The following is a 20239-nucleotide window of genomic DNA, read 5'->3' as shown; positions in this document are numbered from 1 at the left end:
CTGGGTTCCTCCCTCCCTTCCATTTCCTGATTTACATCTATTTCCAGATGTTACTTGAATCCTCTAGTGGAGACCGAAGCAAAATACCTGTTTAGTTCTTCCACCATCTCCCTACTTTCCATTATCAATTCCCCAGACTAACTCTCTATAGGACCAACACTCACTTTAACTCTTTTCTTATTTAAATATCTATAGAAACGCTTACTATCCGTTTTTGTATTACTAGCTAGCTTTTTCTCATACTCTAATGTTTCCGTCCTTATTAATCTTTTTGTCATTCTTTACTGTTCTTTCCAATCTTTGGACCTGCCACCCGTCTTTGCATAATTATATGCTTTTTCTTTAAATTTGATACTATTTTTAACTTTTTTTTAGTTAACCACATATGGTGAATATTGAACATAATAGCTGACCCCTACAAAACGACCCATCGAGAGATGGGAGACGTTAGCCATGGCGTAACCCACCTTTAAGGCCATGCTTGAGGCAATGTTCCATTACCACAAAGAACTGCTGGAGAGGAGCATAGTCAGAGTCCAGAGATCTTCCCAGGTTTAAGGCAGATTCAATTAGACCCTTTATGCTGAGTTTTGCCATATTCATTAAGTTCAGCCGCTCAATCGCAATGGGATCCTTGGGGTCTGAAAAGTTAAAAAGAAATTAAATATTTACACCTTGCACAAGGCAATAGATACAAGTAAAATAAATTCAGAAAATATACTTTATTGATAAAAACACTATAATGTTAATGAATACTGGACAGCAACATCAATTCTCACAACCTATGATTAACACACGAGTTACGAGCTCCGATTGGATGTATTCCTAGAGGTTTCATCACATGACCTGTCTACAATTGCCCCCACCCCATGCTCTTACCATTGGTCACCCAGTATATCCAGCATAATAAAGCCCCACTTTTACCATGGCTGATTGGAAGGCAAACGGACTCAGTTACCCAATTGGAAGATTCCTATACCCTGGTCAAGTAATTCTTCTCTCCAGAAACCAGTCAACTTTGGACCAATCCAATAACATAACCATCGATGTGAAGATCTCTCCCTGCGCACACCCTCAAATATTCTGTAACAACTAGTGTCAGCCATGGCTCACCTCACCTCCAAGACAGGTTCAAGAGATAGGAGCACAAAAATCTAGGCTGACACTAGCAGTGCGGCACTGAGGGAGTGCTGCACTGTCAAGGTCTTGTCTGCTCTTTCAGGTGGATGTACAAGATCCCATGGCAACTATTTTGAAAAGCAGGGGACTTACCACCCATGTTCTGGTCAATATTAACCCCTCAACCTATGGATGATACAGTCATTATGAGTTAGCTATTTTTGGGAGCTTGCTGTGCACATCTCAGAGTCTGGAGAGAATGTTTTTTTTAAAAAGAAAAATAAATCAGATTTTAGTGATCCTCAGGATGTTAACATATTTGAATGCATCACTGACTAGTTACTAAAATTTCCTTGACTCCACTTTGTTTTGGGTTATGGTCAGTGGAATATATTCTCAGTGGATATCAATGTTGATCTTATCCTACCAGGTTAAATGTAATAATGTTTGTATTGGAAAGTCATTCAGGTACCAACACACTGGGTTTTGATGCCAACGGCCATTATATCTTACACAGAAATGATCCAATCTTAACATATCTGGAAGTACCTTAGAATTATGGAACAGTAAAGCAAGAGGAGGCCGCCACTTGGCCCATTAAGTGTGTGCTGACTCTTTCCAAGAGCAATCTAGTTAGTCCCACTCCTCCATATTCCTGCAATTTTTTCTTCAAGTATTTATCCAATTCCTTTTTGAAAGTTATTACTGAATCCGTATCTTTCACACTCCAGGCAGCGCGTACCAAATCCTAACCACTTGTGCAAAAAGATTTTTTCCATGGGCTGCCCGAGGTTCTTTTGCCAATCATCTTGTATCTATGGCTTCTAGTTACTGACCCTTCAACCATTGGAAACGGTAAATAAACAGAAACTATCTAAACCTTTCATGATTTTGAACACTTCCATCAAATCACCTCTTAACACCATTCTCCAAGGAGAACAACCCCAGCTTCTCCAATCTCTCCATATAACTGATGCTCCTCATCCCTGGAACCATTCTCGCAAATCTTTTTGTTGCACCCTCTCTAAGGCCTTCAAAACCTTCCTAAAGTGTGGAGCCCAGAATTGGACTCAATAGTCCAGTTGAGGCTGAGCTAAAGGTTTAATATAACTCCTTGGCTTTTGTACCGTATGCTTCTATTTATAAAGCCCAGGAGCCATCTCACAATACAAATAGGAAACTGACTCAGCCCTGAATAGGTTTTGCCAAAACTTTTCATTGGAATTGGGTTTAAGTGATTTTTGGAGCCCACACCTTCGTTACCAATATCCAGCAAAAACAAAGGCATTTTAATTAGGATTAATTTGCCCTCAACAATTTTTCTACTTCATTCAGAGTAGTAACAAGCTTTCCTGTGCTCACTGACCTACATAGGCTCCAGGTAAAGCAACATCTTGATTTTAAACTTCTCATGCTGGTTTTCAAATCCCTCCATGGACTTGCTCCTCCCTATCTCTAATCTCCTCCAGCTCCACAACCCTCCGTGATCTCTGCATTCGCCCAAACAGGCCTCTTGCATATTCCCGATTTCCACTACTCCGCCATTAGCGGCCATGCCTACAGCTGCCTGGGCCCAAGCTCTGGATTCCCTCCTTTAACATCTCTGCTTCTCTCTTCTTCTTTAAGACACTCCAGAAGACCAACCCCTAATCAAACTTTTGGTCACCTAACGCTGCAAACGGCTAAGATAAAAGCAAAATACTGCAGATGCTGGAAATCTGAAACAAAAACAAAAATTGCTGGAAAAATTCAGCAGGTCTGACAGAGTCTGTGGAGAGAAAGACAGAGTTAACGTTTCGACCCTTCAGAAGAAGGGTCATAGGGACTCGAAACGTTAACTCTGTCTTTCTCTCCACAGACGCTGTCAGTCCTGCTGAGTTTTTCCAGCAATTTTTGTTTTTGTCACAAAAATGACTTATTGTCAAAGTTTGTTTGATGCACCTGTGAAGCACCTTGGGATGTTTCACCAACTTGAACATGCTATGCAAATACAAGCTGTTGTTTCAGCTTCAAGTGTAAATGTGTTAACTCTGTTCAGAGCTACCCGGAGCCAAACAGGTTTTCCATACGCACTGGCCTTGCACTACCTGCCTGTTGATTTGCCAGTGAATGAACGCTTCTCGGCCTTTTGGCTAAGATCAAGTGTTGCAGGGGCGACACCATGGTCCTGCCAAGGCAAGGTCGGGATGGAAGGGCGATAACCAATCGCAATCCAAATCCATACCGTGGATTACCTATCACCGTCCGAGTCACGGTGAACCACAGCGACGAAGGAGGATCACCTATGGATCGGGGCTTCTTCACCAGGAGGATCCTGTTGAAGGCGTGCGGCTTCCAAGCTACGGAGATCTTCACCCTGCACGACTCCCGCAAAGGCGGTTATTTTGACGTCACGTTCAAGCGGGTGGCAGACTGCGTCCGGCTCCTGAGGGTGTTCGAGGAGAAGAGAGACCTGCCGGAGATGAAGATCCTGACGGCGGAGCCGCACTTCTCTCTGCCGTTGCAACGGGAACGTGAGGTGATGGTGCATGTGTACAACCCCTTCGTCCCTGTCGCCGACGTGGTCACCTTCCTCACCAGGTACTTCGATAAGGTGGGGAGCGGCACCGAGATTCGAGACGACTTGGGGATCTGGACAGGCAAACGCCTGTTTAAGGTCACGCTAAAGACCGATGGTAAGGGAGCCATTTTCCACCCTCCCTCCAGTTTCGCCATCGGGGGAAACCGGGGCTACCTGGTCTACGCTGGGCAACCCAAGCATTGTCGCTCATGCGGCAAGGCTGGTCATGTGGCGGCCAACTGCAGCGCCTCCCTCTGCAAGATCTGCAAACAGGAAGGGCACCAGACAAAAGACTGCAAACAGGCCAAGTGCTGCAACCTGTGTGGCGAGGCAAGTCACCTCTACAGGACCTGCCCCAAACGCTGCCGTACTTACGCACAGGCAGCCAAAGCCGACCAGGGGGAAGCAGAAGAAATGTTCCGTGTCACTCCAACCACCAAGGCCCCCAGGGAGCTCAACGGGACAAAGGAGGACACAGAGAGAGACAAGGTGGAGAAAGAGATTGAGGCAACAGAGAGCCAATCAACAGCACTACCCCCTGAACCTTCCAGTCCTCAGGACAGCGAATCAATGGAGGAGGAGGCAGCAGTGGAAAAGCAGCAGGGGGAGTGGCGGACGGTGAAGAACAAGAAAAGTAAGAGGGAGCGAAGAAGAAGCAAAGGCGTTTCCCAGAGAAGCGGCAAGAGGCGTCTCCCATCCGACACGGATGACAAGGGCAGCAGCTCTTCGGATGAGGAAGTGCCAGAGCGGCACCGACAGAAGAGGCGGCAAAGCTCCAGGGCGTTGGAGGACGAGACACCCGAGCTCCAGAAAATTGGAGACAACAAGGAGCCCAGCGCACCCCAACTTTGCCTGCAACCTGAGGAGGCCAGTGCACCACAGCCCCTGGAATCTGGGAGCAGTGAGGCAATCATCGCACCCCAGCTCCAGGAAGCCGGGAACAGCAACCCCCCAGAGGGGGTGAGTTTTGGAGAAGCTTCTCCAGCAAAGGTCATCTCAAAACCCGCTCTCTACGTGAACCTCCAGATGCCACTGGAGCAGAACACGGCCAAGGAGATCTACCTCAGCCCATCCAAAGTGAAGGAATTTGAGCTCACTACGGGTATGAAGGAGCAGACTAAAGGTCTGGGACTCTCAGAGACAGTGGGTTTGGTAGGAGAATAAATGCTTTAATATGGGTTTAAAGATTGTATCCATAAATGTGCGTAGCATTAAATCTACTACGCGATGTGTTGCGACCTTGGACTACCTAGCCAAGGTCAAAGCTGACCTGTTGTTTCTGCAGGAGTGTGCGATACCGCACCTCAGCTCCTACAGGCAATGGTCACGATGGTGGTCCCACGGGCCATCGATCTGGTCGGGCGGAAACGACTCTCGTTCCTCCGGCCTGGGTATTCTGCTGCGGGGAGGCAACTTCACCGTCTCCGAGGTCAAGGAGGTGGTGGGCGGGCGACTCCTCGTAGCAGACGTAATGTACAAGAACGCTCCACTCCGGTTAATTAACGTGTACGGCCCGGCACAAGGGGCTGAGCGGCTGGAGGTTTTTCAGCAGCTCCCACTGCTGCTGGCGACCTCCAGGCCGGTCATTCTGGGCGGGGACTTCAACTGCATCATCGATGCGGCTGGACGATCCGGCAGGGCCGGAAGCAGATTGGACGCTACGTCCAGATCCCTGATGGAAACAGTTAAGGATGCCAAGCTGCACGACGTCTTCAGCAACCCTGCAGACGGAGCGCAGCGTAGATACACCTGGTCGCGGCCAGACGGGTCCATTCGTTCCAGGATAGACTTCCTGTTTGTGTCCCGTGCATTCACAGTCAGATCCACCGACGTCAAGCCGGTGTTCTTCTCTGACCACTGCCTCCTACTGGCGGACTGCCACTTGGAGGAAGACCTGAGGGTGGGCAGGGGGGCATGGAAGCTAAATGTGCAACTGCTGACCCCAGAGAACATTGAGGAGCTCAAGAGGGATTACAAAGGTTGGAGAACCGTGAAACCCCTCTTTGAGTCCCTGACACACTGGTGGGAAGTGATCAAGGGAAGCATCAAGAGGTTTTTCATCCGCAAAGGCACCCAGAAAGCTAGAAAGGAACAGAGGGAAATGTCCCGACTCCAGGAAAAGATGCAGAATCTGCTGCGGCTGCAGTCGATGGGGGTCGATGTCAAGGAGGAGCTCCAAGAGGTGAAGGGCCAGCAAGCCTCGCACTTTGCCTCGGAGGCCTCCAAGATCATCTTCCGTTCCAGAGTCCGCTCCGTGGAGCAGGATGAGACGTGCTCACGTTTCTTCTTCCAAAAGGTACACAGAGAGCGCTCTGTGATCAGCAGCCTGAAGGAAGAAGACGGCTCAGTAAAGTCATCACGGTCCGACATTCTGAGGATCAGCAAATCCTTTTATGCCGGTCTGTATGACGTGAAGCCCACGGACAGCACGGCCTCCCAGTCCTTCCTGTCCTCTATCACGGAGGTCTTAGACCACAGTACGCGGGAGAGCCTAGACAAACCGCTAACTCCTGACGAACTGACTAAGGCCCTCGAGTCCTTCGAGAAGAGTAAAACCCCCGGAAGCGACGGCCTGCCGGCGGAGTTGTATTCGGCTCTGTGGGACTTGATCGGCCCAGACCTGCTAGAAGTGTACGAGAGTATGCTCCTGGCCGGCAGCATGTCAGAATCCATGAGGAAAGGCATCATCACCCTGATCTACAAGCACAAGGGGGAAAGGGAGGAAATTAGAAATTGGCGACCCATTTCACTGTTGAATGTGGACTATAAGATTCTGTCCAAGGTCATCGCCAACCGGGTCAAATCCGCTCTGGAATTGGTGATTCACCCTGACCAGACCTGCTCTGTGCCAGGCAGGAAGATCTCTGACAGCCTGGCGCTGCTCAGGGATACGATTGCCTATGTACAGGACAGGGGTGTGGATACCTGCCTCATCAGCTTGGATCAGGAGAAGGCCTTTGACAGAATATCGCACACCTACATGGGGGATGTGCTCTCCAAAATGGGCTTTGGGGAGGGAATTCGAAATTGGATCCAACTGCTCTACACTAACATCAGTAGCGCAGTCTCAATCAATGGGTGGGAAACAGATAGCTTTCCGATTAAATCTGGAGTCAGGCAGGGCTGTCCTCTCTCGCCTGTCCTTTTCGTGTGCTGCATAGAACCCTTTGCCGAGTCCATCAGGAAGGATCCGGGCATAAGAGGAGTGACGATCCCAGGCAGTGGAGGCACTCAGGTAAAAGCCTCCCTGTACATGGACGACGTCGCCGTTTTCTGCTCGGATCCGCTGTCGGTGCGCAGACTGATGCACGTCTGCGACCAGTTCGAACTGGCCTCGGGAGCCAAGGTAAATCGTGGGAAGAGCGAGGCCATGTTCTTTGGGAACTGGGCTGACCGATCCTTTGTCCCCTTCACTGTCAGGGCTGACGGCCTGAAGGTGCTGGGGATATGGTTCGGAGGGACCGGGGCATGCGTTAGAAATTGGAAGGAGCGAGTGGCTATGGTGAAAAGGAAACTGGGCATGTGGGAGCGACGCTCCCTCTCCATTGCGGGTAAGAACCTGGTCATCAGGTGTGAGGTACTCTCGCTGTTGCTGTACGTGGCGCAGGTCTGGCCCATTCCACACTCCTGCGCGATGGCGATCACTCGAGCCATCTTCCGCTTTATCTGGAGGTCGAAAATGGATCGTGTCTGCAGGGACGCGATGTACAAGCCTCTAGATAAAGGGGGAAAAAACGTGCCCAACATCGCCCTCATACTGATGGCCACCTTTGTGTGTGGCTGCATCAAGCGGTGCGTAGACCCTCAGTACGCAAACACCAAGTGTCACTACGTGCTGAGGTTCTACCTGTCCCCGGTGTTGCGAAGGATGGGTCTGGCCACGCTGCCGCGGAACGCTCCAAGTAGTTGGACCGTGCCGTACCACCTGTCCCTGGTGGAAAAATTTATGCAGAAAAACACCTTTGACCACAAGTCCATCAGGCAGTGGTCAGCACGTAACGTCCTAGAGGCCCTGAGGGAAAAGGAGAGGGTGGACCCTGTGGGATGGTTCCCCGAGCAGACTGTCAAAGTCATTTGGCAGAATGCCTCATCGCCAGAACTTTCCAACAAGCACCAAGACGTAGCTTGGCTGGTGGTGAGAAAGGCCCTCCCCGTCAGATCCTTCCTACACGCCAGGAGTCTCACCCCCTCTGCACGTTGCCCTCGAGGTGGCTGTGGTGGGGAAGAGACCGTTGTTCACCTCCTTGTGGATTGTGCCTTTGCAAAGAAAGTCTGGAGAGAGATGCAGTGGTTGCTGTCGAGGTTCATCCCGAGCAGTTCTGTGACACAGGACTCTGTGCTCTACGGGCTGTTCCCAGGGACACACACCGAGACAAACATCGACTGCAGCTGGAGGATCATCAACTCGGTGAAAGACGCGCTTTGGTCTGCCCGAAACTTGTTGGTCTTCCAGCACAAAGAGTTGTCCCCGACCGATTGTTGCGGACTGGCACAATCCAAAGTCCAGGACTACGTGCTGAGGGACGCACTAAAGCTTGGGGCAGCTGCCGCAAAGGCGCAATGGGGAAGGGTCGCTGTCTAAGACCTTTCTACCACAGCGCACCGAGAGACTGGGAACTGTTTAGAGCCCCTCGGGCTGTACAGATCAAAATGAAAGGCTGTAAATGACTGTAATATTGTTTGTACTGATGCACCTGGTGATACATTTTGTAAAAGTTTAACCTGGATTGTACCCTTGTAATGTTGTTTTTGAAATGGTTTTGAATGTGATTGAAGATATTTTATGAATAAAGTATATTTTTACAAAAAAAAAGTGAATGAACTTGCGTTTCTGTCGCTTTGTTCTCTGAACATCACAGCCTCCAGGCTGCTCAGGAGTCCCCTCAGATAACGCCGTGATATCTTCACAAATATTTGAACCAGCAGTTCAAGTGTATGGACTGCAAGAGAATTAACTCTCACTAAAATTGTCAATCACTACACAGGATATACAGCACAGAAACAGGCCATTCGGCCAAACCAGTTCATGCCGGTGTTTATGCTCCATTCGAGCCTCCTCCCAACTTTACTCATCTGAATCCACCACCATAACCCTCGATTCCCTTCTCCCTCATATACTTGTCCAGCTTCTCCTTAAATGTATCTATGCTATTCACCTTAACCATTCCTAATGTTAAGTGAGTTCTACATTCTTCCCACTCTCTGGATAAAGGAGTATCTCCCGAATTCCCAATTGGATTTGATTGACGAGCTTATATTTATAGACCCTCGGTTTTGTCTCCCTACAGGGAGAAACATACTCTACATCCATCTACTTAAATCCTTTCAATTATAAATACCTCAATAATATCACCCCTTAAGCTTCAAATGTCCAAAGAAATAAAAGGTCAATTTTATGTAACCTACCCTCATAATTTGGCCTTAATCAATTGTAAGTGTAACTGTGATTAAAAAGATTATGCAGTATAAAATGTTTGTGTGCACTATTCCAGCCTGAACAGAGACAGCCATGTGAGTACTCTCTCAGCTCTCATTTTGACTTCAGGTTCCACTCCAAAGACTCCAGCACAAAGGTCTACACTGGCACTCTGGGGCAGTGCTGAGAGGGTGCTGCACTCCTGCAGGTGCCATGAAATCGAGGCCCTTTCAGATGGATGTAAAGATCCCTTGGCAATATTCCGAAGAGCAGGGGAGTTCTGCCTAGCGTCCTGGCAAATATTTACAACTCAAACAACATCACCAAAAAGATTACCTGGGCTATGTCACATTGCTGTTTGTGGGAGCTTGCTGTGTGCAAATTTACTGCCACGTTTCCTACTTTACAACAGTGGCTACATATCAACTTCATTAACTGGAAAGAGTTTTGGGACATTCCCAGCCTATGAAAGGCGCTATACAAATGCAACTCTTTCTTTTACTCCAATTTAGTGCCACTTAGATTAACACAGCTGCTCTGACTTTTCATTTAATTCCCACAAAAGTATTATTTTTGTGGACATAATTTACTTCAGTTCCCAGCCACGCGCCCACCTGGTCACAACAGCTCTGTAGATCATGCAGTAAACCAAAGGGTTATGCTGATCTTTATCACTCGGCCTCAAGTCACACAGGGTAATGACTATCCCATCAGAAGACAGCCATTAATGATCACTCCCTCCAACACCGACGCGCCGTGGCAACTGTGTACCATCTACAAAATGCAATGCAGCAACTCACCAAAGCTCCTTCAACATCACCTTCCAAACTCGCAACACCTACCACCCACAACAAGGGCAGCAGACACTTGGGAACACCACCACCTGCAAGATCCCCCCTAATTTACACACCATCCTGACTTGGAAATATATCGGCCGTTCCTTCACTGTCGCTGGGTCAAAATACTGGAACCCCCTCCCTAACAGCACTGTGGGTGTACCTACACCACATGGACTGCAGCGGTTCAAGAAGGCAGCTCACCACCACCTTCTCAAGGGCAATTAGGGATGGGGAATAAATGCTGGTCTAGCCAACGACACTCTCATCCAGAGAATTAATTTTTTTTTTTAAAATGTAGATTTCTGAAAGTTTTTGGCTTCATGTTTTAAACACAGAATTTTAGATTTTGTCTCAACGCCACAAGATTTTTTTTATTCCCTGAAAAACATAAAAAAGCAAACATAAAAACACAAATACTATTGAACTGGTAAGCCCGAGTTATTGTAGAATCAGGTAGTGCAGGAGGAAGCCATTTGGCCCATCGTGTCTGTACTGGCTCTTCAATAGACCTATCTGATTAGTTGCTCCCTGCACTCCCCCTGTTCTTTCACCATGGACCTGTAATTTTAATCTTCCCTTCCAGTGTTTATCCAGTTCCCTGTTGAAAGCTCCCATTGCATCTGCTTCCACCAGCCTTTCAGGCAGCGCCTTCCAGATCACAGCAACTCGATGAGTAAATAAAAGATTCTCTTCAGCTGATTCTGCGGCCAATTACCTGAAACGTGTCCCCCTCTGGTTACCGACCCTCCTGTTAGTGGAATCAAGTTCTCATTATTTACTCTACCAAAACCCATCAGGATGATGAACACGTCTATTAAAGTCTCCCCTTGGAGATGAGAACAAGCCCAGCTTCTCCAAATCTCTCCAGTTAACCAAGTTCCTCATCCCAGGTACTGTTCCAGTAAATCTCCTCTACACAGACCAGAAAGAATGGGATGCCACAAAGTCCAAGATGATTGGAGTGATTTCTATAAACACTGCAGCCATCAAGTGGTGCACATTAACTGAGAGCTGCCCCTTCTTTCCTGTCCCTTCACTAATAAAAACACTGAGCAATCAGCTCTCCTCATCGTTTCAGCAAAGTTTCAGGTGATGTTTCCACGCAAAGAAGAACAACAGTTGGGACACGGAGAAGTGTTACAGAAAACATCAAAGGCTTCAGGTGGTGAGTGGAAACAGCTACTCCATCGAGAGAGAGAGAGAGAGAGAGAGAGAGAGAGAGAGGGACAGGAAACTTGGTTTCCGATTTTTGGGACAGTGTTCTGAATGCACGTTGGGTTAATTCTGTCAAACCCGACATTCTTTTCCAACAGAAAAAAAGGGGCATAATCTTAAAAATTAGGCCTCGCAGAGACGATGTCAGGATCCCTCCACCCCCACCACAGTTGCCGAAACGGAGGGTGAGAACGGAGATGGGCAGATTTCTGTTGAGTAAAGGAGATTAAAAATGATGAAACCAAGGTGGGTAAGTGAGGTGAAGATACGAATCAATCATGATCTAAATGAATGATGGAACAGGTTGAGAGGATGGTCTCCCCCTGTTCCCAAGGTCCAAACTGGCTCAAAACAACACTTTTTGGTAGTACAAAACTGAGTATTGCTGGGGGGGAAAAAAAAGACATGTCGAAGCTTTTCATCTTGCACTCATCAGGACATCGCACAAGAATATGGGGAAAAACAACAACTGTTGAGTGCAAGACGAAAAGCTTAGACCTGTCCCTTTTCTCAGCAAAACACTTTTTGAAAGCCCAACCAATTTTATCATTTATCAAATACTTATGTTTCAAATCCTATTAAGTAGTTGCCATCAAGCTGCAAACACAACAGACTTTTACACAATTCCCCTGACCTCATGTCATGGCCAGTGGCCTGGACCAGCCAGAGTGAGTCTACACAAAGTTATCACACTAGCAATGTGCAGCCAAAAAGGTTTAGGACTACAGGTTGTGAATTAATCAGGGGTATCCTCTTAAGTATTTCTAGTTAAAGGTTTACTAATAGCGACAGCGGAAGAAAGTATTAAATAAACATTTCCCAGGTCTACTGTCCTTCATTTTGACTCTCACATGCAGTCCCATTCTTTTCTCCCTCTTTGTTGCCATAGAAACAGCCAAATGAGGCAGCCATTTGACCCAGTGTGCCTTTGCTGGAAGAGATATCCAACTAGTCCCACTACCCCTGCTCCTTGTCCGTGGCACTGCAAGTATTTATCCTATTGAATCTGCTTCCACCACTCTTTCACGCAGCTCATTTCAGACCACAACAGCTCGCTGTGTAAAAAAACGTTCCTCATCTCACCTTGGGTCTTTTGCCATTCTGTGAACTGACCCTAATGCCAGTGGAAATAAATAGTTTCTCCTCATTTATGCCACCACAACTCCTTCATTACGATTTTACATCACGATTAAATCTCATCTCCAAATACTGGGTTTTAAATCCTCAAATTATTTGAATCAATTTTATATACCCACTCTGAAGTTTTTAATCCAAAGCTATTGGAAGACACTAGTGTTCTGGTAAGTTCTGCCAACATCCAGTGTTTCTAGGGAACTGTTGTCATGTTAATAAGTATTCCTTTCAAACCTCGAATAGTCATTTGGTAGTATAGAAGTTGAGTATTGCTGAGGAGAGACCTGCTATCAAAGTTTTTTGTCCTGCAATTTTTTCATGCAGTATAAATTGTTGTTCCTTTTACCGTTGGTATTATTGCAGTCTGTCCTGATGAGTGCAAGGAGGGAAGCTTTGACAGCATGTCTCTTTTTCAAGAATACTTATTACTTTATCAAAAAGAATTTACCGCACCAACAACTTGCATTTATATAGCATCTTAAATGGCTTGTGGCAAAAAACAAGATTTCCTGATCCAAACAGGCAGTTCCTGTGCTGCAACATCAATTAGTCCATTTCTCTGTCCAGAAGAGATTGAAACAGACTGTAACGAGCAACATCTCCTCCTATTTCCATCTCACTCCTGGGTTTATCCAGCTTCCCCTTAAATGTCCCTATATTATTCACCTCAACCACTCCCTGTGGGAGTGAGTTTCACTTTTACCCAGAGACAGTGGTGAGAATGACTTTCTCCTGAATTCCTGATTGGGTTTATTAGTGGTTCTCTGATATCTATAGCCTCTTAGTTTCCCACAAAATCAGCTTTATTTTGTCAAAGATTGGTTTTAATTTCAATTCGATCCATGCTTATGAGAAGGTAAACATAATTGCTTTCAATACAAGCTTCCCTATGAACTGCAAGACTATTTCTCCAAGGTTAAGAGCCCAAGTTGTGCGCTACCAACAAAACGATGGGACATTCAGTACAACAGTTGGTAGTTTATGCAGCAGGTGATGGTCTATATCGAGATGTGGTTTAACCATTATGGTTTTCCCCACAGTAACTTGCAAACACAAACCAACTGAAGTGTTAAATTTAAAACTAGTCATTTTTTTTAAAAAAAGCCAAAACAAGAAGTGCAAAAAGGTTCCAAACCTGCCAAGCATAACTTAACAAGCAGACTTCAATAAAAAAAGGAGGCTTCACATTTTAGATATGAAAACATATTTTGCACACATTCAAAAGCGAAGTAGACACAAACCACAAAGATCAAAACTGCTTCTGATTTAGGTGCAAAATAAATTTCAACATCGGTTAACATCTGTGCACTCTAAACCGATTCTGACACACTGCAACCTGTGTAATGTCGTGTACTGCTCACAGTTCTGGTCTCTGTATTACTAAAAACGATATATGTAGGCACGGGAGAAAATACAACAAAGATTTATGTGGATGAGAGCAAGTTCTAGCCATCGGGAAAGATCGAACAGGCTGTGCTCTTTTCCTCTTAAAAAAAAAGGCAAGATTGATAGATATCTTTAACATTATGAAGGGGTTCGATAGGGTAGGCGTAGAGATGGTCTCACTTGGTGGGGAGACCAAAACCACATCTCATAAATATCAGATCCTCATTAATAAATCCTAATGGTAATTCAGGGGAAACTTCTTCACTCAGACAGATAGTGGTAAGAATGTGGAACTCGCTGCCACAGGAAGTGGTTGAGGAGAACAGTATCGATACATTTAAAGGGGGAAGCTGGGGAAAGGCATAAGGGAGAAAGGAATAGAAGGATATGCCGAGCGGGTGAGACGAAGAGGGTCACGTGAAGCACGAATGTTTAAGATGATTTAAGAAGCTGAAAGGGTCGATAGAAAGAAACCGTTTCCTCTGGTGTTGGGGGGAGTGAAGGACAAGAGGGCAGAACCTTAAAATTAGAGACAGGACGTTGAGGAGCCTGGGGGTGCAGGAGCAGAGGGACCTGGATGTATATGTGCATGAGTCATTGAAAGTGGCAGGAATGGTTGAGAGCACAGTTAATAAAGCAAATAGTATCCTGGGCTTTATTATTAGAGGCGTAGGGTACAAGAGTAAGGAGGTCATGTTGAACTTGTATAAATCACTAGTTCGGCCTCAGCTGAAGTATTGAGTCCAGTTCTGGGTGCCACACTATAGGAAGGATATGAAGGCATTGGAAAAAGTGCAGAAAAGATTCTTGAGAATGGTTCCAGGGATGAATTACACAGATATATTGGAGGCGGAAGGACCGTTTGCCTTTGAGAAAAGGTGGAGAGTAGATATGATAGAAGTTTTCATAATCATGAAGGGTCTGGACAGAGTAGATAGGGAGAAACTGTTCTGACTTGTGAAAGGATTGAGAGCAAGAGGGCACAGATTTAAAGTCATTGGCAAAATAAGCAAAAATAATAATGAGAAAAAAACAGCGAGTGGCTAAGGTGTGGAATGCACTGAGATTGTGGTGGAGGCAGGTTCAATAGGGAATTAGTTATCGGAAAAGGAAGAATGTGCAGGGTCACAGGGAGAAGACGGGGAATGGCACTAAGTGAATTGCTCGCTTGGAGAGCTGGAGCAGACAGGATGGGCTGAATAGCCTCCTCTTGCACTGTAACAATTCTACGCTTCTGTGGATCATGTCAGGAAGCACTTCTTCACACGTAGGGTGGTGAAAATCTGGAACTCTTCCCCTCCACCATCCCCCCCACCCCAATCAAAAAAAACAGCCAGGGATTAAGAGAAAATTTCAAAACCGAGATCGATGGACTTTTTGTTGTGTAAGGGAACGAGGAGTTATGGAACCAAGGCGGGTGAATCGAGTCAAGATACAGATCAGACATGACCTAACGGAATGGAGAGAACAGACAGGAGGGGTTGAATGGCCTCCTCCTGTCCCTATGGATGTGTCTGTCCCTGCGCTCTAATGGTATTTAGGTTAGAGCTCATCAGTGCAATTGCACATTTAAAGGATGATAGTAATAACCACTTGCATTTATATAGCACCATTACTGTAGTATAAAAACCTCCCAAGGCACTTTGCAGGAGCATTATCAAACGCTGAGCCTCACAAGGAGATACAAGGACAGGCGACCAAAAGCTTGGCCAAAGGCAGTTTTAAAAAGGCTGTTAAAAAGAGCTGAGGTAGAGAGGAGGAGCCAACATAGGACTGAAGGACTTAATTCCGCTTCCCTTCCACGCTCCGGAGCATTGGTACATTGACTTTTACAGCACAGAAACAGGCCCTTCACCAGAGGAGGCGTTCTGTCTTTTGATTCCCATAAATTAAAAATAATCACAGTTTAGTCTCAGAAATGCTGGAGCTTCATCAAGTGTATTTCTTGCTCCTCTCCGTGTGGCTGGTGGACTGATCTCACTGTTACTCAGCACGTGACTCCAGCGCACCAGTAAAACATGGCGCCCCAGATGTACATTCTCAGAACAATTAGTTCGAATTACGAATAATATAACAACAAATAATAGGAAGTGCAAGTTTATGGCTCCACATAAGTCTCCTCACAACTCTTCTCCGTCTCACCTAGGGTTGCCAACCCCACCCCCAGAACAGCCAGGACCCTCCTAGAACCAGCATCAATTTCCCCAGTGGCCAAAGAAAGCGTTCCGGGAGATTTTAAGAACGCAGAACCCAGGAGGACCCCAATGGGCTGGGACTTTGGGCAGGCTGCAGTGGGATTGCTGAGGGTTGGAACTTCACTGAAGGATGCTGCGGTGATCTGAGATTCAGTCTGCTGGGGTCACACTTGATGCCACTGTGCATTCTCAGCTAAGAAATACTGTTAAATTGAAAAGGAAATAACAGCTCAAAAAAGGAATGGGTTTCATTTTTTAAACCAGGCAGTGTAAAGTCCAGAAGTGGACTATCAGACTTCAGTACCTGCTAACAGTGATAGACAGGTGGAGAGAGAAGTCTGTGCAAAGGTGCAAAAAAGTGAAACAAGACAGAAAAAATAAACTCTGGAAAGCACAGCCTGAGTGTGTGGTGGAGGCAGGTTTAACTGAAGCATTCAAAAGGGAATTAGACTGTTATCTTTAAAAAGGAAGAATGTGCAGGGTTAAAGGGGGAAGACAGGAGAATGACACTTAGTGAATTGCTCGTTCGATGAGCTGGTGCAGGCACAATGGGCCGAATGGCCTCCTTCTGCACTGTAACAATTCTGTGGTTCTCGAGAGTCCCAGGGAGAGAATTCCCTGGATTTGGGGCCTCAGGCATCTGAATGCATGGCCGCCAGTGATGGAAAATCAGGGAAGGTCAACAGGAACGGAGAGATCTCGGAGGGTTGTAGTGTAAATTGCCAACTGTGTGTTTGTGATCTCTGTAAACGGCCGTAACTACCTCACTGGTGTTAACACAAGGTCGGAGAACATTGTGCGCTAGGGCTGGAGCCACTGCAATGTACAAGAGCTGATAAACAATCCTGTTACGCACCTTCAGCTTCCTCAAGCATCTGATCCACCCAAACTGTTAAATCCTCCCAAGAGTCTTTGCCAAGAGCAGCAAAAAGTAAAAAGAAAAAAATAAGGACAAAATGTCATGCAAATAAAACCACCACCACCACCAAAAAAAACAATCGCTTTTAAAAGTTAGGGAAAAAATAAAGGGGGAAACTGCTAAAATTACACAGGACCTGTGATGTTTCTGTCGCGATTGTTCATGTGGAACACAAACCGTTTTGTCTGTGTGTACAGTGTGTCAAACTGCAGCAGCAGAGAGCCCCCTAAGCATTAATTCAGGATACTGCTGGAGCACATTTAAAGGCAACTCAAATCGCTTGAGAAAGGGGTGAAACTCGTTAGAGTTTAATGGAATACAGAGAGGAAATGAAGCCATTGTAAATACACAGCTCCATCACATCCAGGAGTACATGAAGCACAGTGGGATTGGAAAATAACACCATTCTCCTGTGCTGGATTCGTTTCCATACCCATGGAAACACCCACAAAAGTACAACAATAACGTTTAAGGTCGCTCATCGCCTCCTTTACAAGTATTGGGCTTTTAAACAGTGCGGTGTCAAGACAGTTTATTCACTGATCCCACGCACTCTACACCCTTAATAATCCTGTTTCAATGCAGGGTTCCTCACAGCAAGTTCTTAATGTCAACTCCGGCTCCTTTGGGAAAAGGTGAAGTAATATCAACAGGTTGTCTCAACGCCAACATCACCATCACCCACACCCGCCCCACCCCCCACCACCTTCACCACCCACTCCCTACCACCCCCACCCGCCCCCTCCCCACCACCCCCACCCACCACCCCCACCCGTCCACCACCCACACCTACCCACCACTCACATCCGCCCCACCCCACCCCCCTGCCCCGACCCACCCCCCCCACCCGCCCGCCCACCACCCCCAACCACCCCCCACCGCCCACACCCGCCTCGCCCCCGCCCACCGCCCACCACCTGCCCACCGCCCATCCCCCCCCTCACCACCACACCCACACAATTACAACGCTAAGAAATATTCACTTGTCTTAATCCCAGCTCACCTGGAGGTGTTGAGAACGCTTGCAGAGAGAAAAAAAATCTAGGGCAGAAATAGAAACATAAGGTCTGGAATTTTACTCCTCCCCCAGGGCAGAAAATCAGGTGACATGGTGGGGGCACCACGTCTGTCACCTACTGACCTCTGCTGGAGCTTTAACCAGTGGAGGGGTTATGCTCGCTGCCCTTGGGCCAATTGAGGCCCTTAAATGGCCAATCAGTGGCCGTGTAAGGACCTCCTTCCACCACTGCAGGTATTTTATTAGCAACAGCAGATGTCGACACCAATTAGTCAGCACCTCTGCAAAAGACTCCAGCCAAGGAGTGGTTTCCCCTCCCCCAATACTCTCCAAACCCCCCTCCAAGGTGCTGGCTACCTGCATTGGCGACCTCACCCTCACTCAGCATACCTGAAATTTAGACCAAGAGCATCCACAAGTCATTCACCTCTTGGACATCCCCAATTGGCAGCCGTGCCATCAGTTGCCTGGGCCCTAAGCTCTGGAATTTCCTTCCTAAACTTCTCCACATCTCTCCTCCCTTAAGACATTCTTCTAAAAACTTCTCTCTTTGACCAAGCCTTTGATCACCTGTCTTCATCTCTCGTGTAACTGGATCAAATTCTGTTTATTAAGGCTCCTGTCTTCGCAGGTGCCTCGTGCCGCGTGTTAACAGTGCTATATATAAATGCAAGTCGTTGTTGGAAAGTCGCAGGATCCCGATGAGAAGTAGGAAGTCTAATTTCTATTACCCCCCTTCTGCCGACCCCATCGCCACCAGCCCACCCCCACCGCTCTTTAACTGGGACTTTGGAGACCAATAATGTGACCTCTCTTGTCAAGAAGCATTTTGAAAACTAGAAAGCCCAGAAAATGAAAATGGACAAGTTCCATTTTCTTCAAAATGCAAGTATCGGTGATTGTATTAGCAAGTCATGCGGTTTCAGGGCTATTTCGACCACCGCTGTGTCTAACTTCCAGTAAACCCTTTGCCAGAGCTGAAAATTACACTCTTACTGTTGTGTTAATGCTAAAGAATTAATCTCAAGTGGCCCATGAGATACTCACTATATAGAAACTATTTGCTCTCGCGGGGGTGGGGGGAGTCCAGGAACAAGGGGGCAGAACCTTAAAATTCGAGCCAGGCCGTTCAGGGGTTGACGTCAGGAAGCACTTCCTCACAGAAAAGGGGAGGGGAAATCTGGAACTCTCTCCCCGCCCCTGTTGAGATTGGGCGGGAAGAAAAAAAATAAAAAATTTTCAAAATGGAGATGGACAGATTTTTGTTGGATAAGGGAATTAAGGGTTACAGAACCAAGATGGTTAATTGGAGTTAAGATACAGATCTAACTGAATGGAGGAGAGGCTCAAAGGGCTGAATGCCTCTTCCTGTTCTGATGATAGTTGAAATTATTCAAAAATAAGAAAACAAGGATGCCAAATACATTGAAGAATAATCTCAATTTGCTGTGTGTTTGCATATAAATTAGATACTGGCCTCTAGTGTGCAGCTAAGGTCAAATATTGATCTGAAATCATCAGTTGAATCAGTGGTGTTAAGCGATCATAAACCTCCCTGTGACAATTATTAGGGTGACGTAGTGTGGAGGGGGAGGGGCTGCGATTAAAGAAAGGTCCTTCGGGCTCCAAGAGGGACAACACGGCATTTTGACCTTCCAGTTTGATTTGACATTAAACAGAAAGGTAATGAAACACCTTTACACTGTCGTCTTCCTTGGAACCGCAACTGAAGGGCACTGAAGTAGTTAAAGGAATGGTCAAGTTTTGTTTCAGTTTATTCTAGCACGTTTTCTGTTTGGAAAAAAAAAATCATCTTCAGAGACTCGGGGGGTGGGGGGGAGGAGGAATTGAAACACAAAACTTTGCAGAAAAACTGTTAGAACTAAAATCAAGCTGTTACTGCCACAAGAGCTGTTCAAAGCTACAGTAAAAGATAATCCAACAAGATGGGTTTGGATGGCCTGGGCATTGGTAAATGCTGCCACTGATTTCGTGGAAACACACAGCAAGGAGGAGGCCATTCAGCCCATCATGTCTCTGCTGATTCTTTGTAAGAGCCATCCAATCAGTCCCACCTCTCCCTGCTCTTTCCCCAGAGTCCTGCAAAATGTTCCCCTTTGAAGTGTTTATCCAATTCCCCTTTTGAAAGGGACTATTGAATCTGCTTCCACTGTCCTTTCACCTCCCCTCTTGCTCTTCACCAATTTCTCAATAAATCTGTGGCCTTTGATTGCTGACACTTACCAATGGAAACAGTTTCTCTTTATCCACTCTTGTCTAAACCATTGATGATTTTGAACACTTCTGTTAAATTGCCCTAAACCTTCTCTGCTCCAAGGAGAACAATCCCAACTTCTCCACATAACTCACCCAGCCCTGGTATCATTCTTGTAAATCCCCTCCGCACCCTCTCCAAGGCCTTGACATCCCTCCTAAAG

General features: G+C 46.6%; 1 protein-coding gene across 6 annotated transcripts in view; it reads right to left on the bottom strand.

The window, feature by feature from the left end:
* Nucleotides 1-20239, bottom strand: part of rufy3 (RUN and FYVE domain containing 3) — a 77453-nt gene that overhangs the window by 38078 nt on the left and 19136 nt on the right. For all 6 annotated transcript variants that reach the window (XR_013580146.1, XM_078567359.1, XM_078567451.1 and 3 more), the window contains exon 2: nt 468-641. Coding sequence is in view for 5 of the 6 variants with exons in the window: in XM_078567359.1 (XP_078423485.1) it covers nt 468-641 (174 nt within the window). In the remaining variant the exon portion in view is untranslated. The remainder of the gene's footprint in view (nt 1-467; nt 642-20239) is intronic.

This window comes from Cetorhinus maximus, chromosome 1 (genome assembly GCF_964194155.1).
Source record: "Cetorhinus maximus chromosome 1, sCetMax3.hap1.1, whole genome shotgun sequence".
NCBI classification, from domain to species: domain Eukaryota; kingdom Metazoa; phylum Chordata; class Chondrichthyes; order Lamniformes; family Cetorhinidae; genus Cetorhinus; species Cetorhinus maximus.
The sequence above is the reverse complement of the archived record's forward strand: the minus strand, read 5'-3'. Positions and strand labels throughout refer to the sequence as shown.